Source organism: Ischnura elegans, chromosome 10, assembly GCF_921293095.1.
Source record: "Ischnura elegans chromosome 10, ioIscEleg1.1, whole genome shotgun sequence".
Taxonomy (NCBI): domain Eukaryota; kingdom Metazoa; phylum Arthropoda; class Insecta; order Odonata; family Coenagrionidae; genus Ischnura; species Ischnura elegans.
The window spans coordinates 71826301-71846615 of record NC_060255.1 but is presented as its reverse complement, the minus strand read 5'-3'; the positions used below and the strand labels follow the sequence as shown (position 1 = coordinate 71846615).

Sequence of the window (20315 nt, the reverse complement as noted above, 5' to 3'; positions counted from 1 at the left end):
AAGGAAATGGTCATTGGTAAATTTCAATTAGAATTTCAGGGATAGTTTCATGAACAAGGAGTTGGAGTCTAAATGCCATGTGGTAGTGCAAGAGATCGAGTCGGGATGAGTACGTAAATATCAGAGAGAACAATCCGTTTCATCTGCATTTGAAATAAAAAAATTCGTTTTCTTTTGAAATTGAAGGTCTGCTTTATTTTTCCCCTAAGTAGAGGTTCAAACTATTACACCGATTGGAGCAATAAATAGGAGCATAGCAATAACTAACAAATACCAGCCACGAATAAACGTTCGCGGTTATCAAGCGAAATTGCTGCCTATTGAATTTAGATATTCACTTATACAAAAAAATGCATAGCTACGTTCTTCAAAAGGCCCGATGCTAGAAATTTTAGGGTAAGCGCGAAAATTACCTTTTATAGAGGCAGATATTCCCTCTTTTGGAGAGCACAGACTTCTTGTTTCTTTTTACCTGACTTCCAAGGTGTTGTATTACGCCATTAGAGGCACACACTTAAAACTGCAGGTATATTTCAATGAACAACGCGGTTTTTCCCGCTGTCTTTCTTCACGTTCTTCCCTTGAGGCATACCATTTGTTTCACATCTGGACAAACAATGAGAGCCCCAAGAGGGAGAGAAAGAGTAAGGGAGTCGGCTGCGTGTGGAAATAGCGTCGTGTCGGAGGAAATAAAAGGTTTTGAGAAAGATAAGTGAGGCGACATTTCGTGACGAGATTAAAGGGGTTGGCGAGCAGGAAGATACGGAATGGCAAAAAGGCTTCCATCTTCTTCTCTTTTCTCTCCACGGCGTACGCGCGGAACTGTGTTAGTGGGTGAAGGAGGGAGACGGGGGAAAAAAAAGGTTGAGTTGAACGAAAAGGCAGAGTTGGGAGGGGAGAATAACTTTCTTTTTGGCGTGGTGTGGAGCAAAGGAAGGTGGGGAAAAGGAGGGGTTTTGAGGCAAGTCCAAGACTGGTGGTTTTTGATAAAAAGGAGTATGGCAGGGGGGGTAAGAAGGGAAACTGTCTCTCTGGGGAAGTGATGGAGTAAAATGGGAAATTGGGAAGATTATAACACTATCCCTCCCGTAAAGTCCCCGCCTGCTAACCCAGAGGTCATGGGTTCGGATTCCGCATTCTTCGAGGGCTTTAATGTACGTGAATTTCAAGCATTTTAAATGTAATATAGATTTATTTCTTCTGATGACTAGAGGTAATATTAAAATTATTAAAGCCCGGAATCCCGGTTTCCATTTACGGAACAGGTGAATTTTTTGATATCTTTCGGGTATTCGCTGCGTTGGCTGCCAGCCACTGATTGGATGACTACTTAATGTCAAGGACCAACTGATAATGGTTACGCTATACTATAATGGATACACTACAGTGGGTGAAAAAAATATAATTTAAATTCAATGACAACAGTGGCGCAGCCAGGAATTTTGTTCAGGGGGGGGGGGGAACCAGGGGGCTAAAAATTTTCAAAAACAGGGTACTAAGTAGAGGAATTCAACTAATTTTAACACTTTTCGTCATCGAAAAATCTTCATTTTTCAAAGAAATCTTTTGTAAAATTATAATCTTTCTATATTTGGTTTACTTTTGTGATGCAAAGTAAGTGTGCTTATATATTTCGGGGATGATCCACCCCCTTTTACGCACATGCATGTCACACTCCGTTAGTTTGTCTGAGTAGCGTCAAATTCACCGAGTCCTTTTTACGTGTTTCACGTACTAAAAAACCTTAACACTTTGGGAAAAAATCACCACCTATGTTGAAATAAAATTACCCTCACTAATACCTTTTGAGTAATAAAAGATCGTAAGCTTTCCATTCGAATACTATTGATAAAATCTTCTCGTGTTTGGCACCGGGTAAGGCTGTTGAAGGCCAACGTTTCGATGAGAAACTCTCATATCGTCATCAGAGTTGACTGACGGAGAAAGTTAAATTTCATACTAAACTTCACCAACCTCTTGAGAATCACAAATTAATAGTGAATGAAGGACTAGATTCAGCCTCTGATAACCAACGCGGCGAAAAACCGGAAGATGTAGAGATCCACTACTTCAGAACGACACGAAAAATTACGGAGAGAAGAAAAGAAAGGAGGGATGTTAAACTCGATGGTCACAGGCGTAACTTTGTGAAAATCAATTGTAAACAATTGAGAAGGCATGGTACTTCCCTCAAACAATTTATTCAAGACGACCGGTATTGTCGCAGAGGCGACATCTTCAGGTACAGACATCGTTATTTTAATAGTTAATGTGTTGCTATTTACGTTGCCTTTAACAGCCTTACCCGGTGGCAAACCCAAAATGATTGTGTCTATATAATTCGCCTGGAAATATTACGATCTTTTATCATTCAAGAGGTGTTAGTAAAGGTGATTTTATTTCAACGTAGGAGGTGAAAATTTCTATATACGTTCGAGTGTTTTAGTACGTTTAACAAGTAAAAAGTACTTCGCGGATTTGACGTGACACAGATAAGCGAGCAGAGTGACATGGAATCTAAATTATATATTTTTTCCTCCAACTGTAGTTTATCTAGAGTTTAACCGTTTAAGTCAGCCCTTTTCATTAAATAAACAAAAAAATAACAACAAAAATAAGACGACGAAACCGGTCGTCTTAAATAAATTGTGTGAAAAACTACCATACCTTTTCAATTGTTTACTTGTGGTTGTTGATAAAAAGGAGCATGGCTGGGGAACAGAAGCAAGGGAATTGTCTTTCTTGGGGGGTGATGGAGTGAGATGGGAAATTGAGGAAGATTTTAAACCGCTCCCTCTTTCTCTCTCTCCACCCCTCAACTTCCTTCCTTTCTTCCGCCCACAACAACCTCCCTCATCCCCTCGAGTAAAAGACACGCACTTCATTACTCCCCCCTTCCTCCTTGCGCACTTACCCCTTCCAACTGCTTTCTTCCCACTATCTCATTTCATGTAGAAATGAATCGATTCTACTTTTTCCAATTCCGATTCCACTTCCGATTGTATGAAATCTATTTCCCATTCCCGAATGTTTCCAACGATTCTTTTAAGGTACATATTTAGAGCAACTTAAAGTGACATACTCGGGCTACCTTCAAGAGAGGACCCAAAAATAACCGGAATTTTTTTCAAAATTTAATTTATTGTGTTACAAACTCTAGTCACCTTCGAAGTAATCTCTATTTAAAATGGCACATGGGTTAAAGCGTTTTTTACTCTGTGCCAAACACCTTTGGTACTCGTTAATATAATAATAAAATGTTATTCTTTGTTACGAAGATAGATTATCATTTACGCTATGACGGAAAGATCGTAGTACTAGACTCGTAAAATATTTTGTGAAATTCGACGGGACATCAGACGTAGGGGTGCCATAGTGCCGCCGATCTAAGCTTTTTTAAATGAAATTAATTTTGATGCTTAATTTTGTAGAAAAATGAGATGTTTAATGCAAGTTATTTGCGAATAGTTTATGCAAGAATTGATGCGGTACATGCCGGAAATAGTAGATTATATTATATCTTCCATGAAGAAGACTAATATAAACTCTGCTATGAAATTTCACCAGCACAACTTGACTCATATGCGGTTTCAATAAATTATAAAATATGTTTCAATATTAACCTCGATTGTTGGTGAAGAAACTTAAACGAATTTTTGGATTTTTACGATGGCGGAACCAAAAGTAACCGGACACAATTAAAAAAAAACTCAAATTTAATTTTTTGTGCTACAAAGGCTAGTCACATTCCAAATACCACAATACTTCGACGAAGCTAACCCAGAAACTATGGAGAGAACTGCATAGACTATAAGCGAAAGCCTCTAGCAAAAACTTGTATCATCTCATTAATTTGCGCGCCGCGGGCGCGTTATTGCCGTCCCGGTAAATCAAAGTTCACCCTAATTAGCCAGTTTACATTACATTTCATATTATGCGCATTTGTTTATGATGTGGGTGTAGTGCTGTGTTTGTGTAAGCAGAAAAAATTAAAACTAATAATTGTATTGAACTTTTTGAGAAAGAGAAACAGTATCATTTTGAAAATGTTTTTTAATATTTATTTTTTCCATTGTTTTTTTTTTAATTTTTTGCCAATTTCATTTTTTATCATTTTTGCAATTAGCAGCTTTCTTTCTTTTATAATTTTTTGTTTGGATTCTTCTAAAATAAAGCAAATTATATGTCAATATTTGAACAGTTAATTTATCAATAATTTACTTGCTAATTCCATAAGAAGGAAATACATAGAAAAGACTGATAAACGATTTGCTTGTTTCGGCAGTTTGTATGTAGTTGGAATTGCTGGGTCACGATTTCAGATGTTTGTGAGGAGCATGTTCTGGGTTGCCCCTAGACTGGACTTGAAGTTTAATGTGGGCAGTTTGTGGACAATCTATTTTCAAAATATTTATCTTCCCGAAATTGTCTTCTTCTTCTTCAATCAATCTTCGATTTCAATTCCGTGCCCGAGAATCGGTGGAATCGATAATTGGCATTTGAAATCGAGTCACCTCAACTTTCATGTCCCGGTTTGCCATTCCTCCAGCCTCTTTTCCCCTCTCCTTTGTGATTCGCTCAAAGACGCTCACGTCACCCTCCGAAATGTGTGCGAACGTCTTTAAAACTTACTTCTACCCCCTCTCCCTCACTCCAAATACCTCTTTCTAATTCACCCCTTCTTTTTTCATCTTGCCAGCAAAATGCAAACCCACCCCTTTGTTTTCCCCCTTCAATATACCTCCTTGATTTGAACACCCTCCCTGAAGATGTACTCACTTCGGATCCAACTTTTCTCATTACGGCCCCCGCGTTACCGAATAAGATTTCGTTCGATGATTTTTTTTCCTCATTGTCTTTTCATCATTTCACCCACTGCTTTCACCAAAGAAATTCCCCGATTTTCAACAATCACCTAGGAAAGAGGAGTTCCACCGATTCTTCTAGGCAACAGTAGGATCTGTCTCAGCTTACGGCGTCAATAAGGGCCGACTCACGGTTTCTGATATCACCTTGAGGCGAATGGCCATCTCGCATTGTATGTAGCGATTCTTTGCCTCCGTGATGGAGCAATGAATATCGTATTACCTCCGCGAAATATTCTCTCCATTTAGTGGAGTCTCATTGATGTTCAAAATGGAAAACATCTTATTTAAGTTATTATTATCCAATTTCCGTGTATGTTCACAAGTATTTTAAACGCTTTTTCTTAACTAGCTTCGTCTGTTTATAGATGATATCTTATAATTTATTATAAACCCAATTCCCACTGTCGATTCGGCTTGAAAATTTCAGTACAAATCAAAAAAAGATGAAAATTTGTTCTTACACAATTCCTTGGTCTTTAGAGGTAGTATGAGCAACGTGTTTCAACAATAGATATCTGTATTAATCGCTCAACTTCAAGGTAAGCATTTAAGTTTTTATTCCGCACAACATAACGGGCGTCATTTGGCGCAAAGGTTAACCCTTAGCCAGTGACGTGAAATATTTATTATACTACCAGTGGCCTGCGGTTTGGGAGACCGCAGTAAATCAAATATTCATAAAATGTTGCGACGGTGTTTTCATTGCTTAAGTTTATGTTTATTTATCTTCTAAACTATTTCAAACTTTATATTTTATGCGTTACCAATACGAATCAATTTTTTGGTGAAAAAAGTAATTTAAAACAGGATTCAAAAATTGATATCAAAAACACTTCAGTCATTATTAACGCTTTTAAGCGTCAATATCTCGCCATAATTCAAAAAAGGGCTAAAAATGCGAAAGAAATATGGCTTACTAATAGGAAACATTTGAATTTATCTCGTTTGTTCATTTTCTTGATGCATTCTGCAGGCGTGACGTGAGGTCTCACAGACCGTTAATCGAATTAATCTGTAAATTTACAGAAGTAAATAATAAAAACGTTTAATTTTAATAGTGTTAAATCCTTATTATACAAAAATATGAAGCTAACGATGATTTTAGATATTTAAAAACAGCCAATTCGAAAATATTCATAATTCTTTAAACGCAGAGGTCTCTCAGACCGCACGTCACCGGTTGAGGGTTAACGTGTATAAGTAGCGACCACAAGATTACAATTACGAATTCTGGAGGAGTCAATTTGTTCCCTTATATTTGTGGTGCAGTATCCGCCGCAACACTGTTTGACTACCAATCGGACGGCCCGCATTCGATTCCCGACGCCGGCCTTTTCAGAGAAAATCCAGAATGTTCCGACGCGGCTTTCGAGAGAGTTCGCCGTCACTATACAGGGTGTCCTATTTATCTTGGCCACCCGAAATAACTTTTTGTCCAGATGCAAATTCAAAAATGTGTCATGTACTGTACTGTACTGTACAGTACTATAGTACAGGAGGATCCACGTGACTTTTGCGTTACGTTTTGACTTGGTTGTCATTTGTTTACTGCTAACTCCAGTAAGTGGACGCGGTTGTGGTCCCGGGCTCAAAGTGACTTTTGTGTTATGTTTTCACTTGGTTTTTATCTGTATACAGCTAACTCCAGTAAGTGGACGAGTTTTTTATGTTTTCCTAACGTTGCGTTTATGTTAATGGTCCACTTTGCTACATTTTTGAATAGGTCTTAAAGAGAGGAAATGAATTCCCGAATACAAATTATAGGGAGCCATTTAAAAATGACATAGCGCTGTTCATATCTTTGTAAATAGCAAAGCTACAAGGAAGGAAATCATGCTGATTAATGTCCCCCTGACGGCTGATGAACATTTACTTGACAAATTTTTGAATTTGCATCTGGACAAAAAGTTATTACGGGTGGTCAAGATAAATGGAACACCCTGTGTAACAAGCCATCTCGGCCAACAATCAGTAAGTCTGTACTTTGAAGTGGCAATAAATGCTCCACTGCAGAAACCACACAAGTGTGTGATTCAGCGTAGTAATCGTTACAAAAGTGTTATTCAGTGCAGCAATCGCCACATATTTTATGATGTTGTTAGTAAGCTGAATTGAAGCGTCTTCCATCGTTTTGGGCTTTCCTATTTATCATTCTTATAGGAGGAAGTTTTTTGCTGTCTTACATGCCGCACTTTTATAAAATAAAGTTAAATTAAAATGGGTTAAAAAATGATGCTTAAAATTTACAAGTATATACTGAATACCAATGAAATTAAAGAGATAAAACCACGCTTTTTCTAAAATCAGGAAAAAATGCACTAAAGCAAAAAGGAGGGGTAGGATTGGCAGTGGGTTTTTTTTCTCAGGTCAAATATTTATTCCTATTCTAATGAATGATACTTGAGTAAAACTGCACAAAATTAAAAAACAATTGTTTATTACCGATGATTTTAACCGGAATTCAATACCTTGCATCTCATGAGGAAGCATTAGCTCTTTAATACTGGAAAACAAAGCGTGGGTGTCGCTCTTTACTCACCTATCAAGCTGTTCTGCAATCATTTCTAATAAGCCGTATCCTTAAAATCAGGACTCACGCTGCAATTTTTATTTTAAAACAAGACATACCCACCATTTTTGGAGGCAAAAAACCATATAGTCATAGGATAGTTTTAAATTGATTTCCGGATAAAAAATGAGTGAGTTCTTCGAGCACCTCTCTCATTTTACTGCAGAAAAAGTTAACGGTCTTTCTTATATCGGATAAAACTTAATAAAAACTGATTATCAAGATTAAAATTTGTAGCTGAAAATGGAAACATAATGGGTTCACGTATACAATCAGTCACGAGAGAGTTCACAAGACGTTGAAGTTTTTTCGGGTTTCCCACCGGGTGAGGCTGTCCACCTCTTTCGACGTTTCGATGGCCGTCTCGTCCATCTTCATCAGTTCTTCAAGCCCTGATGACGATGGACGACACGGCCATGAAACGTCGGCAGAGATGGAGATCCTAACCTGGTGAGAAACCCGAGAAAACCTTAACATCTTCATACGCCAGGAAAGCCTAAGATCACAAGGTGACTGAGTAACTTCCTCTAATTTGTCTCTTAATATTTTAGTCTTTTTTCAATAATTCGGAGGACTGCATTTAATGAAATATATCGTCCGCAGTCGCTAAGCTGATTAAGACTATCTTCCACCCACGACATAACAAAATGGACGACTTTCAAATATCGACGAGGACAAAGAGCGAATTCAGATTGCGATGATGGGGTAAATTTCCGTCATTTTACTGCTGGAAAAGTTAACGGTCTTTCTTAAATTGAAAAAAAAACTTGATAAAACTGATTATCAATATTAAAATTTGTTGCTGAAAATGGAAACATGATGGGTTCATGTAAACAATCAGTCTTTAAAGAGATCACAAGATGAGTGAGTGACTTCCTCTAATATGTCTCTTAATATTTTGGTCTCTCTTCAATTATTCGGAGGACTGAACTTAATGAAGTTCATCATCCGCAGTCGCTAAGCATATAAAGACCATCACCCACCCACGACAGAACGAAATGGATGACTTTCAAATATGGACGAGGGACAAAGAGCGAATTCAGATTGCGATGATGGGGTAATTTTCCGTCATCTCGACGCGCCGCCTCGCCGTCCCCTTGCGGAGTAACGCGTTCGTTCGGACCGCACCGTGTTAACCCTCCATTTCCACGGAAAAGGGTTAATTCCGCCACAGGGAAAATAGAGGGGGGTCTGGGGGGGGCAAAGCGTGTGGCCAGGGTCCGTGCATGTGTGACCAACGCCAGTGGCTGAGGGAGATAGTGATGCCAGATAGTGGGATCACGGAAGCGTGCATCCAAAGGATTGAATGAGACCGGACAGCTTCGTAATGAAGCCGCTACGCGCCCTGCGTTATTTTCCCCAGGGCGGGAGAGAGAGACTTGTCCCAATCGTTTGATTGGCGGGTGCCGAAGTCATAAATCAAGGGGACCCAATGCACGTCCATCGCTAATTCAGATCTTGTCGCGTCGGACACGGGCGAAATGTAACGCTTCGTCCGGATAAGCCAGTGCCCGCTACGGTTTGCGAGCCCGGCTGACGGAAGCCCCGGAGCGGGTGAGACAGGGCAGGGAGAAAAAGATCATTTGGTGGCCGTGGCGGCGGTTTTGGGCGGAAAACTGGCTATCGCGGACAGATGGGAGCATTCGGACGAATCGCCGACGTGCCACTAATCAAATCTCCAAACCCTTTTGCGGATGCTTGGACGTTTGGTGATTTTCCTCCACAATGAAATCACGAATAAGGAAATACTGCCTATTTTTAAACAAGAAGTTGTTGTGGTGGTCGAAAGGATATTTCTCGGGTCATATTTACGTTCCCATACACACGGATAATGAGTGCATATGTATAAAAAGGAAATAAATGTTATCTTACCGATTTTTTTGAACTAAGCTTCAATATCAATAAATATCTAGACCTAGGACGGAATGATGTATTTTAGAAGTCGATCACGCGTTTATATGTTTGCCCACGATGTAGCATGAATTTCGTATAATAGTCTTTCCTGAGCAAACCTGGGAAGTGCGTGAAAAACATAAGAATTGCTGGCTGTTTTTATATACGCAACTGTAATAGGTGGTTGTGAGTTTTTTCTCAGATCAAATATTTATTCCTATTCTAATGAATGATAATTGAGTACATCTGCACAAAAGTAAAAAAAACGCTGTCTTATCGATAACTTTAACAGGAAATCAATACCTTACGTCTCATTATTTAAGAAGATATGATTTTTGTTTGAAATCTATTATATTTTATACATATTATATTTTCCCACAAAAACGATAGGAAGTGCACAGGAAGTGTACAAATGTATGCAGTTATTTATTATAACATTTTCATCTAAGAAGGATGCTAAGTGCGTAAAATAATGATAGAATGGCTGATGAATAAACGGAAATGTAAGCAATAAGTCTTCAATCCTGTTGCGGATTGTTGGACATTGATAACACAGGCCAACAAAAAAAACATTTTTTTTGGTGCCGGGAGTTTTTGAGCTGATATTAACAATATTAGTGGTGCTGAATCCAAATATGATATCCGTTTTTATGTAACAGCTCTACTTTTTTTAGATACGGTGCATTTTATGATTAGATTCTTTCAAATTTCTGATATATTTCAGAAAATGTTTTTCAAATTTAAATCAATCTATAAAAAGAGTAAAAAAGGGGGGATAGGGTAAAGAGAGAGTGTGTCTTTGAAAATGGAGAGGCGGGAGTAAATAAGCTGTAAGGGGATTTCCGAAAACAAATGGTCAAATTCTCAAAGTTTTTGTAAAGTAGCCTCTAAAAATGAGCTCAATTCGAAGAAGCTGTGTAAATCATTGTGATGTGTATTGTTACATTTGTGGGGAATATACTTTAAAAGAAAATAGGAAAAACATTACATACTATGTGAAACGTGCATACCTAGGATATTTTGGTGTTCAGCTTGGTGACCAAGGTAAAAAGTAGGCACCGCATGTTGTGTGTAAAACATGTACAGAACATCAGCGGTATTGAACTACAGGAAAAAGGAAAAGTTTAAATTTTGGTGTGACAATGGTTTGGAGAGAACCTACAAACCATATTGACGACTGTTATTTTTGCATGGTAAATGTTTCGGGAATTAATCGAAACAATCGCCACAAATGGAAATATCCAGATTTGCCTTCAGCTAGACACCCGGTACCCCATTCAGAAGAAATCCCGATCCTAATATTTCAGACATTACGTGATGTATGTGAAGATAAATATGAGCCTGATTCTATTGACGATAGTGGCAGTGACTACGAGGCAGTATCAACAAATCCTCAACATCAATCAAGATGAACTAAGCACACTTGTTAGAGAATTGAACTTACCGAAGGAAGCATCTGAACTACTAGCTTCAAGGACGCATGAAAAGAATTTAATGGAACAAGGTACAAAAAATAAATTTTTATCCCACAATTGAAAAGGATCTGCTACCCCTCTTTACTCAAGAAGACAATCTTACATTTTGTTTAGACGTTAGAGATCTTCTGAAAGGAATGGGACTACCGCAATATGAAGCTAGTGATTGGCGTTTGTTCATTGATAGCTCCAAGCGTAGTTTAAAATGTGTTCTTCACAATGTTAACAAGTTTGGCTCAATACCAATCGCTCATTCAACTGAAACGAAAGAAGAATATGATACAATAGTATTGGCCTTACAGAAGATAAAATACTAGGGACATCGCTAGGTAATTTGTGTAGATTTAAAATTGGTGAACTTTCTTCTTGGGCAGCAATTTAGCAACACAAAATATCCTTGTTTCTGGTGCCTCTGTGCTAGCAGGGACAGACAAACCACTGGATTAAGGAGTGGTCAAAAGGAGAAAACTTAATTATTGGGTAAAAACATTATTGCTAAGTCTTTGGTGAACGGGAGAAAATCACCTTACCGCCCCTTCATGTTAAACTAGGCTTATTGAAGCAATTTGTAAAGGTTCTTGACAAGGATGAACCATGCTTCGGCTACATAAGAATAAAAATGCCGCAGATAAGTATCGAAAAACTTAAAGCTGGTAGTTTTGATGGGCCACAAATCAGACACAGATGGGCCACAAAACTGCTTTTGTCAAGCCATTGAATGAGATTAAAAAAACAGTTGGCTTTCATTTGTTGAGGTAATAAATTTTTTTCTGAGAAATCACTAGCGAGAGAAATTATCTTGAGCAGGTAAACAATATGCTCACTAACTTTAAACCACTTGGATGTAATATTAGCATAAAAGTTCACTATACACAGTCACTTAGACTGTTTTCCTGAAAATTTAGGCGACACAAGTGAAAAACAAGGCGAATGATTTCACCAGGAAATCAAAACAATGTAAGATCGCTACCAAGGAAGATAAATATATGATGGCAGATTACTACTGGTGCTTAAAACGAGACTGTTTTAACAAAGTGCACGCAAGAAAATCGCGCAAAAGGAGCTTCCGTAGTGTTTAGTGACGTTTTTACGTCTTTTTTTTCTTTAAATTGTTTTATTTCAGTGAAAAATGTTACTATTTGTATTCAATTGTATTGTAAAACTATTGTAATTGTAGGTGATTTAACATTCCAATAAATAAATCAAGTCTTTTTATTTTGTGGGTTTTATCATTTATGTAATATCATCATATTGAACTTTTTTTACGTAAGTAACAACATATCTGTATCTTGAAAACTAGAGCTGATAGGAAAAAACTAATATCATATTTGGATTCAGCACCCCAATTATACTTGGAATCAGCTTTAAAAGCTCCGGCACCAAAACCACTGTTGACCTGTGTAATCCTTGTTACGTTTCTTTTTCCCCAAATACATTATCCATTCTTTTATACGCGGTTGTTTGTTTTTTTCATCCTATCAGGTCACGCAAATAGACTCTTGTGAGAACTTAGTTTAAATAATTAAGTTTTATTCCATCTACCTCACTCCCATTACTATTAAGTTTTTTTGCAAGAAAATAGACTTTGACTTCAAATTCAAATACATACACTTTTACATCAACAGACTACTAAACATTACATTGTGTTATTGTAATTTATTTGATGACCTGGGAACTTCAATAGGTTTGCGCTTTAATAATTAAACCATTGTTTATCTCACCATCTCACAACAAGTACTTTCTAACGGGACCTTCTAATTCTTACTCAATGAGGTTACATACGGAATTTCCATGGAAATTAAAAATCCTTGATACCGAAATGCATGTTGGAATTGCTTCGTATTGGTGATTGGTAACCCCCTGCCAAACACCCAAGAGGTGGCTCGCAGGGTATTATGTAGACGTATGAGTAGAAAATGGTATCCGCAGTATCTAGGAAATCCCCACAGTGGTCAAAGGATCCGGGATTCGACTCCCGGTTGAAATGAATTATTGCTAAGGCAATTTCACTGCTGTTCAGGTGGCATGTGTGAAATTAATCGTAACACAGCTAACCCAAGATTGAGCCACAGGCCGGCGTAATTTACGCATACAGGGAAAGGTGTACGATTCTCCCTGGCTAACTCGCATTATGAAGAGTTAGTGGGCTTTTGGATGGCGCTGTGCGAAGGCTTCATCCTGCATCCAGAATCACCTCACTCCAGAGTCACCTAGGGACCCGAAAATCCTCCATGCCCTGCATGCCTCGGTGGAAGCGGAATAAAGCCCTCGCTTTCTAACCTAGAGGTCGCGGGTTCGGATTCCAACTGGATGGGTTATGAATATTCCCGGGCATGGATAAATTTTAATGTCTGGTATGGTATTAGGGGGAGGCGACCGACAGCTGAGGTCATTTGTGCCATGAGGGAAGGGTAGGTAAGGAAGGGTGGAGAGAAATCCGGCGGCGGCGTCGTATTGGACGTAAAGCCGGCGCCAAGGGGGCCACAGCTTAACGTCCCATACGACGGACGGAGTTCTGCGCTTGAAATTTCCTCCACACAACACTCAAGCAGGGATAGGGATATCTTTTAAATTCTCTGCCGGGATTTGAACCCAAGCCCGCCGGGTGGGAAGCCAACACGCTAGCCACCACACCAACCCGATCCCCTATTTTAATGTAAAACAGATTAAAGGTAGTAGATATTAATTTCACCTAGTGAGTACAGAACACATTATTATCATTAAAACCGGAAATTCGGTATTCCATTTTCGGAACAGGTGAATTTTTGGATGTTTCTTTTTGCTGGGTTTTCACTGCGTTAGTGGTCAGCCTCTGATAGTTCTATTTTTTATGGGAAAATATTGACGCATCCTGCAATGATTATGTCCATGGGGCTTCAAAAGTTATTTCTGGCAATACCTGCTAAGAACACTTTCATCGTGGCTGTGAAGCAGGCTAAGTCGTGGTTTACACAAAATATATTTTACCTCAGTTTTACGGCTAATTATTATGAGGTTGGTAAAGTACCTTTTGTACATATACGGTATTGCAGGTTATAATCAAATTGACAACTCGAAATATTCTCGGCTTTTATGCGGGCGATTATCCTTATATCCAGCGTTGGTTGCCAGCCTCTGATAACCAACGAAGTGAAAATCCGGAAGGTGTAGAGATCCTTGAATAGCGAAAGCCACCAAAAAATTCGAGGCAACGGGTGAATTTTTATTCACGGTAACTGAAGGAATTTCGTATGTACCATACATAATATATTATTAAGGAACATCGCTCTCTGTCATTCCGTATATGCTCTGTTAAAATTCCACCTACAGTGATAAAATAGGCATCATTTGAAACGTTACGTCACTGGCGTTTAACGAAAAATACAATCCCAAATTTCACTTTATACTCATTTATTATTTGATTTTATCGTTTTGATTTTTCCATGTCGATTACTGGCGTATTCACTCCTCACGTTTTTTTCAATTCTTAACTTAAAAAAAGGTTCGAAACCCCGTTAAATCTGTAGTTAAATCAAAGAAACGTAACATGAGCAAGTTGGTGATTTCCGGAATTACTTCGTGGGATTTGATGAACGTTTTGGATGAATAAATTTTTACTTTGTTTTTCCACAGGATTTTTATTAAAATACTACCATGGTTTCGACGCTTGACGCGCGGGTTACATATTTAGTTTTTAATTTGGTTCCCTCATTCTCTCTTCCACAGAGCCCCCGCATGGAGTCTACCTGTCCGTGGACGGTCGCAGAGTTGGCGCGGCCGGCCTCGGCTTGGGCATGCGCCTTGAGGCTTCTGACGAAGGCGGAGGACCGCGTAGACATCACGGCGAAGACGATGAGGATGATGAAGACGACGATGAAGGCGACGAAGATGAAGAAGACGATGATGAAGTGGGCGTGAGCGGGGACGGGGTGGAGGTCCGCGAGGACGCGTCTATCACGGTGCGGTGCGTGGCAGAGGGTGGTCGACCGCCTCCCTCGCTCTCCTGGCTCTTGGACGACCGGCTGGCGTCGCACGCGTCCACGGACCTCTCTTCGCAGTCACTCTCACCGCAAGGGATCGGCATCATGGTGGGCAGCGTGGGACGGGGATTGCATGGCGCTCGCGTCTCCTGCGTCGCCCGACATCCTGCCCTGCCCTCAACCCTCACTGCATCCGTCAAACTCAACGTGCTGTGTGAGTACCTGCACTTGAATTTCCCTTATTATCCTCGACAAATGTCGTTATTTTTGGTCTGATTTCGCATTTTCTGGTTAATTAGATGCTAACGAGCAGCATTAGCGATTTATGTGCATCAGTATGATGCTGTCATTTGCTAGGAAGCACTGAACAAGTTGCAATAACGACATTTCACACTGGCAAGTGGTATAAAGTTCAAACGTCGATGTATTTAAACAATAGGCTACCCAATAACAATGGGAGTGTATGGAGAATTATCAAAGTGGTCTGCATTTCATGTTTCCTTGTTAATTAGATGCTAACGAGCAACTTTGGCGATTTATGTGCGTCATTTATGTTGCGGTCATTTGTTAGGAAGGACTAACAAAGTTGCAATGACGACTTTTCACATATCCAAGTGGTAAAAAATTCAAACGTCGATGTATTGTATACAATACGCCACTAATATAATAAATAACAATAGGAGGGTGTAATTGATTCTCCAAGTGGTCTGAATTTCATATTTTCTGCTTTATTAGATGTAAACATACAGCATTATATAATTATGTGCTTCTATATGATGCTGTCATCTGCCAGGAAACACTAACCAAGTTGCAATAACGATTTGTCACACATCCAAGTGGTAAGAAATACAAACGTTGATGTATTGTATACAATGAGCCATAGCCAAGGAGTGTATAGAGAATTGTCCAAGTGGCCCATATGCATTATCAGAGCTTTCTGGGGCATAGAGATCTTGGGCTCTTAACTTAAATGTTTATTTGTCCAAAAAAAGTACGAAACCTGTAAATTCAAGTAGAAGAAAATCAAAAACATCAAAAGTTTTAATAAATTTTTGCCTTGAATAGTACTTTGAATGCCTTTTCGAAGACTAATTGAAACAATGTTTTTGGGGAATCCCCGTTTCACTGGGGGTATTCCATTGCCTTTAAACTTCCAGTGGCCGCAATGTGATAAGTCGTACTAATGAGAAAGTGGCCTAGAGCCAAGACTTCGTCACCTAGTGCTTGAAGCCAGCACAAGAAGGGAGAGAATGAAACAGAAGCCGAAAAGCATGATTTTGTCAAAAAATACCTAGCCACATAATACCGAAAAAATAAAATTACAAAAAGAATTAGGAGACGTTTGCGCCAATTGATAGCTTAATGTATTGGCATATTCCTAGCCATCGAGATCTTTTTTGTATTCATTATCATTCCATATTAATAAATGCGGTTTTTCTTCCAAAAATAATAGCATGTTTCTGCTCGGTTGTTCTATAAATTGCTAACATTTTTTCAGCAGTAGCAAAGCTGACATTTTACAGCCAGAGTGCAAAATAAATCGACTGGTGCCTATCAGGATTTGGACGATGGAGAGCGTTCAACCAGTGTCAATGTTGGCCAAATCAAAATATGATCGATTTTAAAGCGTAAAACGGTCATCCCCATTGCAAAAGGGGCAGATAAATTGCTAACACTCTCACTAGCAAATAATAACTTGAAAAAATGCCACAAAATCGACTCTTGAACAGATTGTAAATGAGAAATCATCTGGTCTAACCCTGAAATACTAAAGACTTAAAAACTTTCTTTCTCGATTATCTGAAAAAGAAATATACGACATTTGCCTCGGGGAAATTCCAGAGGTCGATCGTGGTAACGAGTGGTAAACAGCATCTATGTTCATTTTCAGTGTGTCTGAAAACAACATTCTGGGACCCTGAGTCACAGTTAAACTTCATCTCAATGGAAAGAAGTAATATCTCAAAAAAATTATGTTTCGCGAACCGACAATTCCTTTCCCCTAGGAACTAGTAACGCAGTAATAAATAGCAAAACTCTATTTCTAATGGTTGTGTACACTTTCAAGTTAGAATTGAAAACCTCAATTTCTCTTTGCGAGAATGAAGAAATGAGCAAATATTAGCGGATGCAGCCTCACTTGCTACAAATATAGAAGGCCATGTTTTCAGATGTAGCCGAGAAACATTCTCAGAGGACATGAAACAATTCCAGCTCACTGCAGCCTCAGTGATTGATATTTAAAATGACATGGTGAATATTTTAAGGTAATGCAATTCCAAAACGAAACTTCCATAAAAATTGCTTTTCAACTACTAAGATCGAAAACATCCCAGTGATCCTTGAATTTCATTTATATGGTAATAACTCATCACGTCTTTTTAGTCTTAAAAATGGTTAAATCAATCCATGCGATCTCCAATTTCCAATATAGTTGTTCATCCCAATGATTTTCAACATCTCATACTCCGAAATCATTTAATGCAAATAAATATAATAAAGCACCAAAAAAATATAATACTGACCTCATGGGGAATGTGAAAACCATTAGCCCTATTCCGCTTCATTGTTGGTCGCCAACAAACGAATAGATCCGAAATGAAAGAGGAGAGAAAAAGTAACACAGCCATGACAGCACATGAGAAATCTAGGGAAATTTCAACCTTAAAAACAAAAGGAAATTTGTTTGGAAGGTATGGAAATAAGCATATTATTTCTCATAAAAATATGAATATTGATAAAAGGTACCTGCCTATTACTTTTCTGATTGATTGCAAACACACCAACATTACTTATAGGTTCACATTGAAAATAAATGAGATCTAATAAAGAAAACGGCGGCCGCGGCGCTGAGGAAAATTACAAAAGTAATATCATATCATTTAAATATTTTCAATTTTTTTTTCAATTTTTTTTCAGTAGGCCATTAGCAAAACCTATTGCGACAATACACATCACAATGGATAATGTCAGAGTGCGTGTAGGTGAGAATGTAATGAGTAGTTATAATTGGATCTATACTACCAAGTTTTTAAATTTCTTTTAGACACCTCATTTTTCTTGTTCTCAATTGAATATTTATCACCGAAAAAAAACTTTTTTATCACTAACTATTATTTCTATGGAAGAGTGGTTAGATTACATTAAATTTGCGTATGAATCTTCGCGCTAGCAGGTCCTGCGAGCATGTAAGAAGGAAGGTATACTGTTACAAGAATTACTTTAGTGTTTTCTTTGCTCAATTTAAGATTTAATTAATTTTGATTACTTTAATTCATTATTACGGCACAGTATTTTCTATGTATGAGTTTTTATGCTAGGCTCATCCAGAAAATTTACTAAAACTTATTGGCTCATATTCTTAAGCCTTCACAGGAAAATCGTCGTACTAAAAACTCAGTCGGTTCCATTAATAACAATAATGTTGTGGAATATACAATTTGAAATCAACTTATTCATGAATATACAGTAAAAAGTCACGCCTGAAGGTGCTATCGCTCTTATCCTACTCGATAGAGATAAATTCCATTCCTGCCGTAGTATAATATCAGCTAACTCTCGAGCATATTGGCCAACGCGACGAAAATGGGCTGTTGAATTTTCCCCATGACGTAGTCACTCATTTTACTTCCAGAGTTCGTTACCACCTCCCCGCCACGCATCCTCATGAGAATTACAAATTGGGACGACGAGTGAATGACTTCAATGCCCGCAGGCGGCGCAGCGGACCGACTAAGCGACGGTGGACTTCCTCGCCCGTCTGCGGGAAAAAGAGTTTGGCGCGCTACGTATGCAAATGAGCAAGAGTGAACGCTGATTTTGAGGCAGAAGCTAGGCGGAGGATGGAACGCTCGTGGGAGGGGTAGCGGATATTAGAAAGTGATTCAATGCACTCTTTGGCCTTCCAGTTTTGCGTGTTTCCCACAACCGTCAATTGCCATTTGGCAGGAAAGCTACGGTTTTTCACATCTGTAGGTTGTTTGTGTTAGGTTCATAATGAGCGCCTTACCCGGGATACTACTTCACGGGTCTGTCACTCGGTGGCTTGGAGTGCAAAGCTGTTCCTGGGATACGTGTTCACGTTCACTCATCCGGTAGCCAGCATACCCCGCAGTTGTATCCATGATTATCCAATATATTTACTTACAGCGGCTTTGAGTTATAATTATTTAACCTACAATCCCGTGTCCCAGTAGTTTGTATTAATATTTTTCCTTTGGCCCATGAAACACTTTTTCATATCTTCACGGAATTCGATACAATCCAAATTAAAGAACATAAAATGTTATAATACTGACCAATACCACCTAAGCCAAAACATTCTAACCTAACCTTGCGAACCGTTTTCGTGTTACTATTACATTTTTTAATTAATACAGCGATAATTATTGCAAAATACGGCCACCAAAATAGAATACACTGTGGGTTAAAGAGATGATATCGAAACAAATGTACAATAAATTCAAATAGACATTCAGTACGAGAGGATCGTAATGAATAATCCCATTAAAAATTGCTTACTTCCATCCGCAAGCATTACATAAATTACATATTACGCATGGAAAAATATAATAGGTAAGAAAATTCTCTGCATCAAGTGATTCAGTTGAAAAATTGAAAAATCGTGAATGTTTGCGACATCTTGCTACCAAAACAAAAAGTTAGTAAATGCATATCATGTCCATGATTCAGTCAATGATGTCTTCTTATGGTATAAGAATGATTCCCTCACCTTCATCCAATCATTAATAGTGCCAAAATTATCTATAAAGAATTTATTTGTATTTGAATTAATTGTATAAGAAATTCAGCCTGCTAAAGTATGAGCTAGACAAAAACATTTTACTCAGCTTGGTAAATTTAATCACACCACGAGAGGAGGATATTTTAAAAAGTGGAAATGAGGTAATAAATAAATGTAATGGCATTTATTTTCATTACTGGAATAACCACAAAATAGTTTACGCGCAAGGTGGTATTTAAAAATGCTGGCACTCCACGTTTAAATTGATGGTATACACGTGATGCATTTTATAAGGCTTAAGTGAAATTATAATAAATTGATGCTTTTAATGATGATATAAAATTAGGAAAAAAATTACTTGTCGCCCTGGAATAAAATTTTGGAGTATGTCTCACGCTCAAGCGTCGTGTAAAATTAACAGCGCGGAAAATCCCTTCTGCTTTGATTATATATAACGTGTATATCAAGAGCATCTCGTGTAAAACGATCTGACATGACCGTCATATCATGGAAAGGGTGGACAACGGATTTCGGCTAATAAATGACGCAGTGATGAGTAATTATTATTGCTTCATTTTTATTTTAAAAACGACGGGAGGTTTCAACGAATAATTAAAAACCTAATGGAGCATGCTCCGTAGGTACTAATTTTGGCTAATTTTTCCATTAAGAATAAATTTTTGATTCATACATGGTCCGGGTTATGATTTTGATTTGGCAAATATCTTCATTCAAAAATTACACCACCAGCAGCTCTCACAGGCATGTGGCAGGGGGTGTTAGGACAACAACGGTGATTTAAAAAAA

At 38.3% G+C, this 20315-nt stretch overlaps 1 protein-coding gene across 1 annotated transcript in view; it reads left to right on the top strand.

The window, feature by feature from the left end:
- Positions 1-20315, top strand: part of LOC124166453 — a 779139-nt gene that overhangs the window by 192746 nt on the left and 566078 nt on the right. Inside the window, exon 3 of the mRNA XM_046543984.1 lies at positions 14511-14978. Within this exon, the coding sequence (XP_046399940.1) occupies positions 14511-14978 (468 nt within the window). The remainder of the gene's footprint in view (positions 1-14510; positions 14979-20315) is intronic.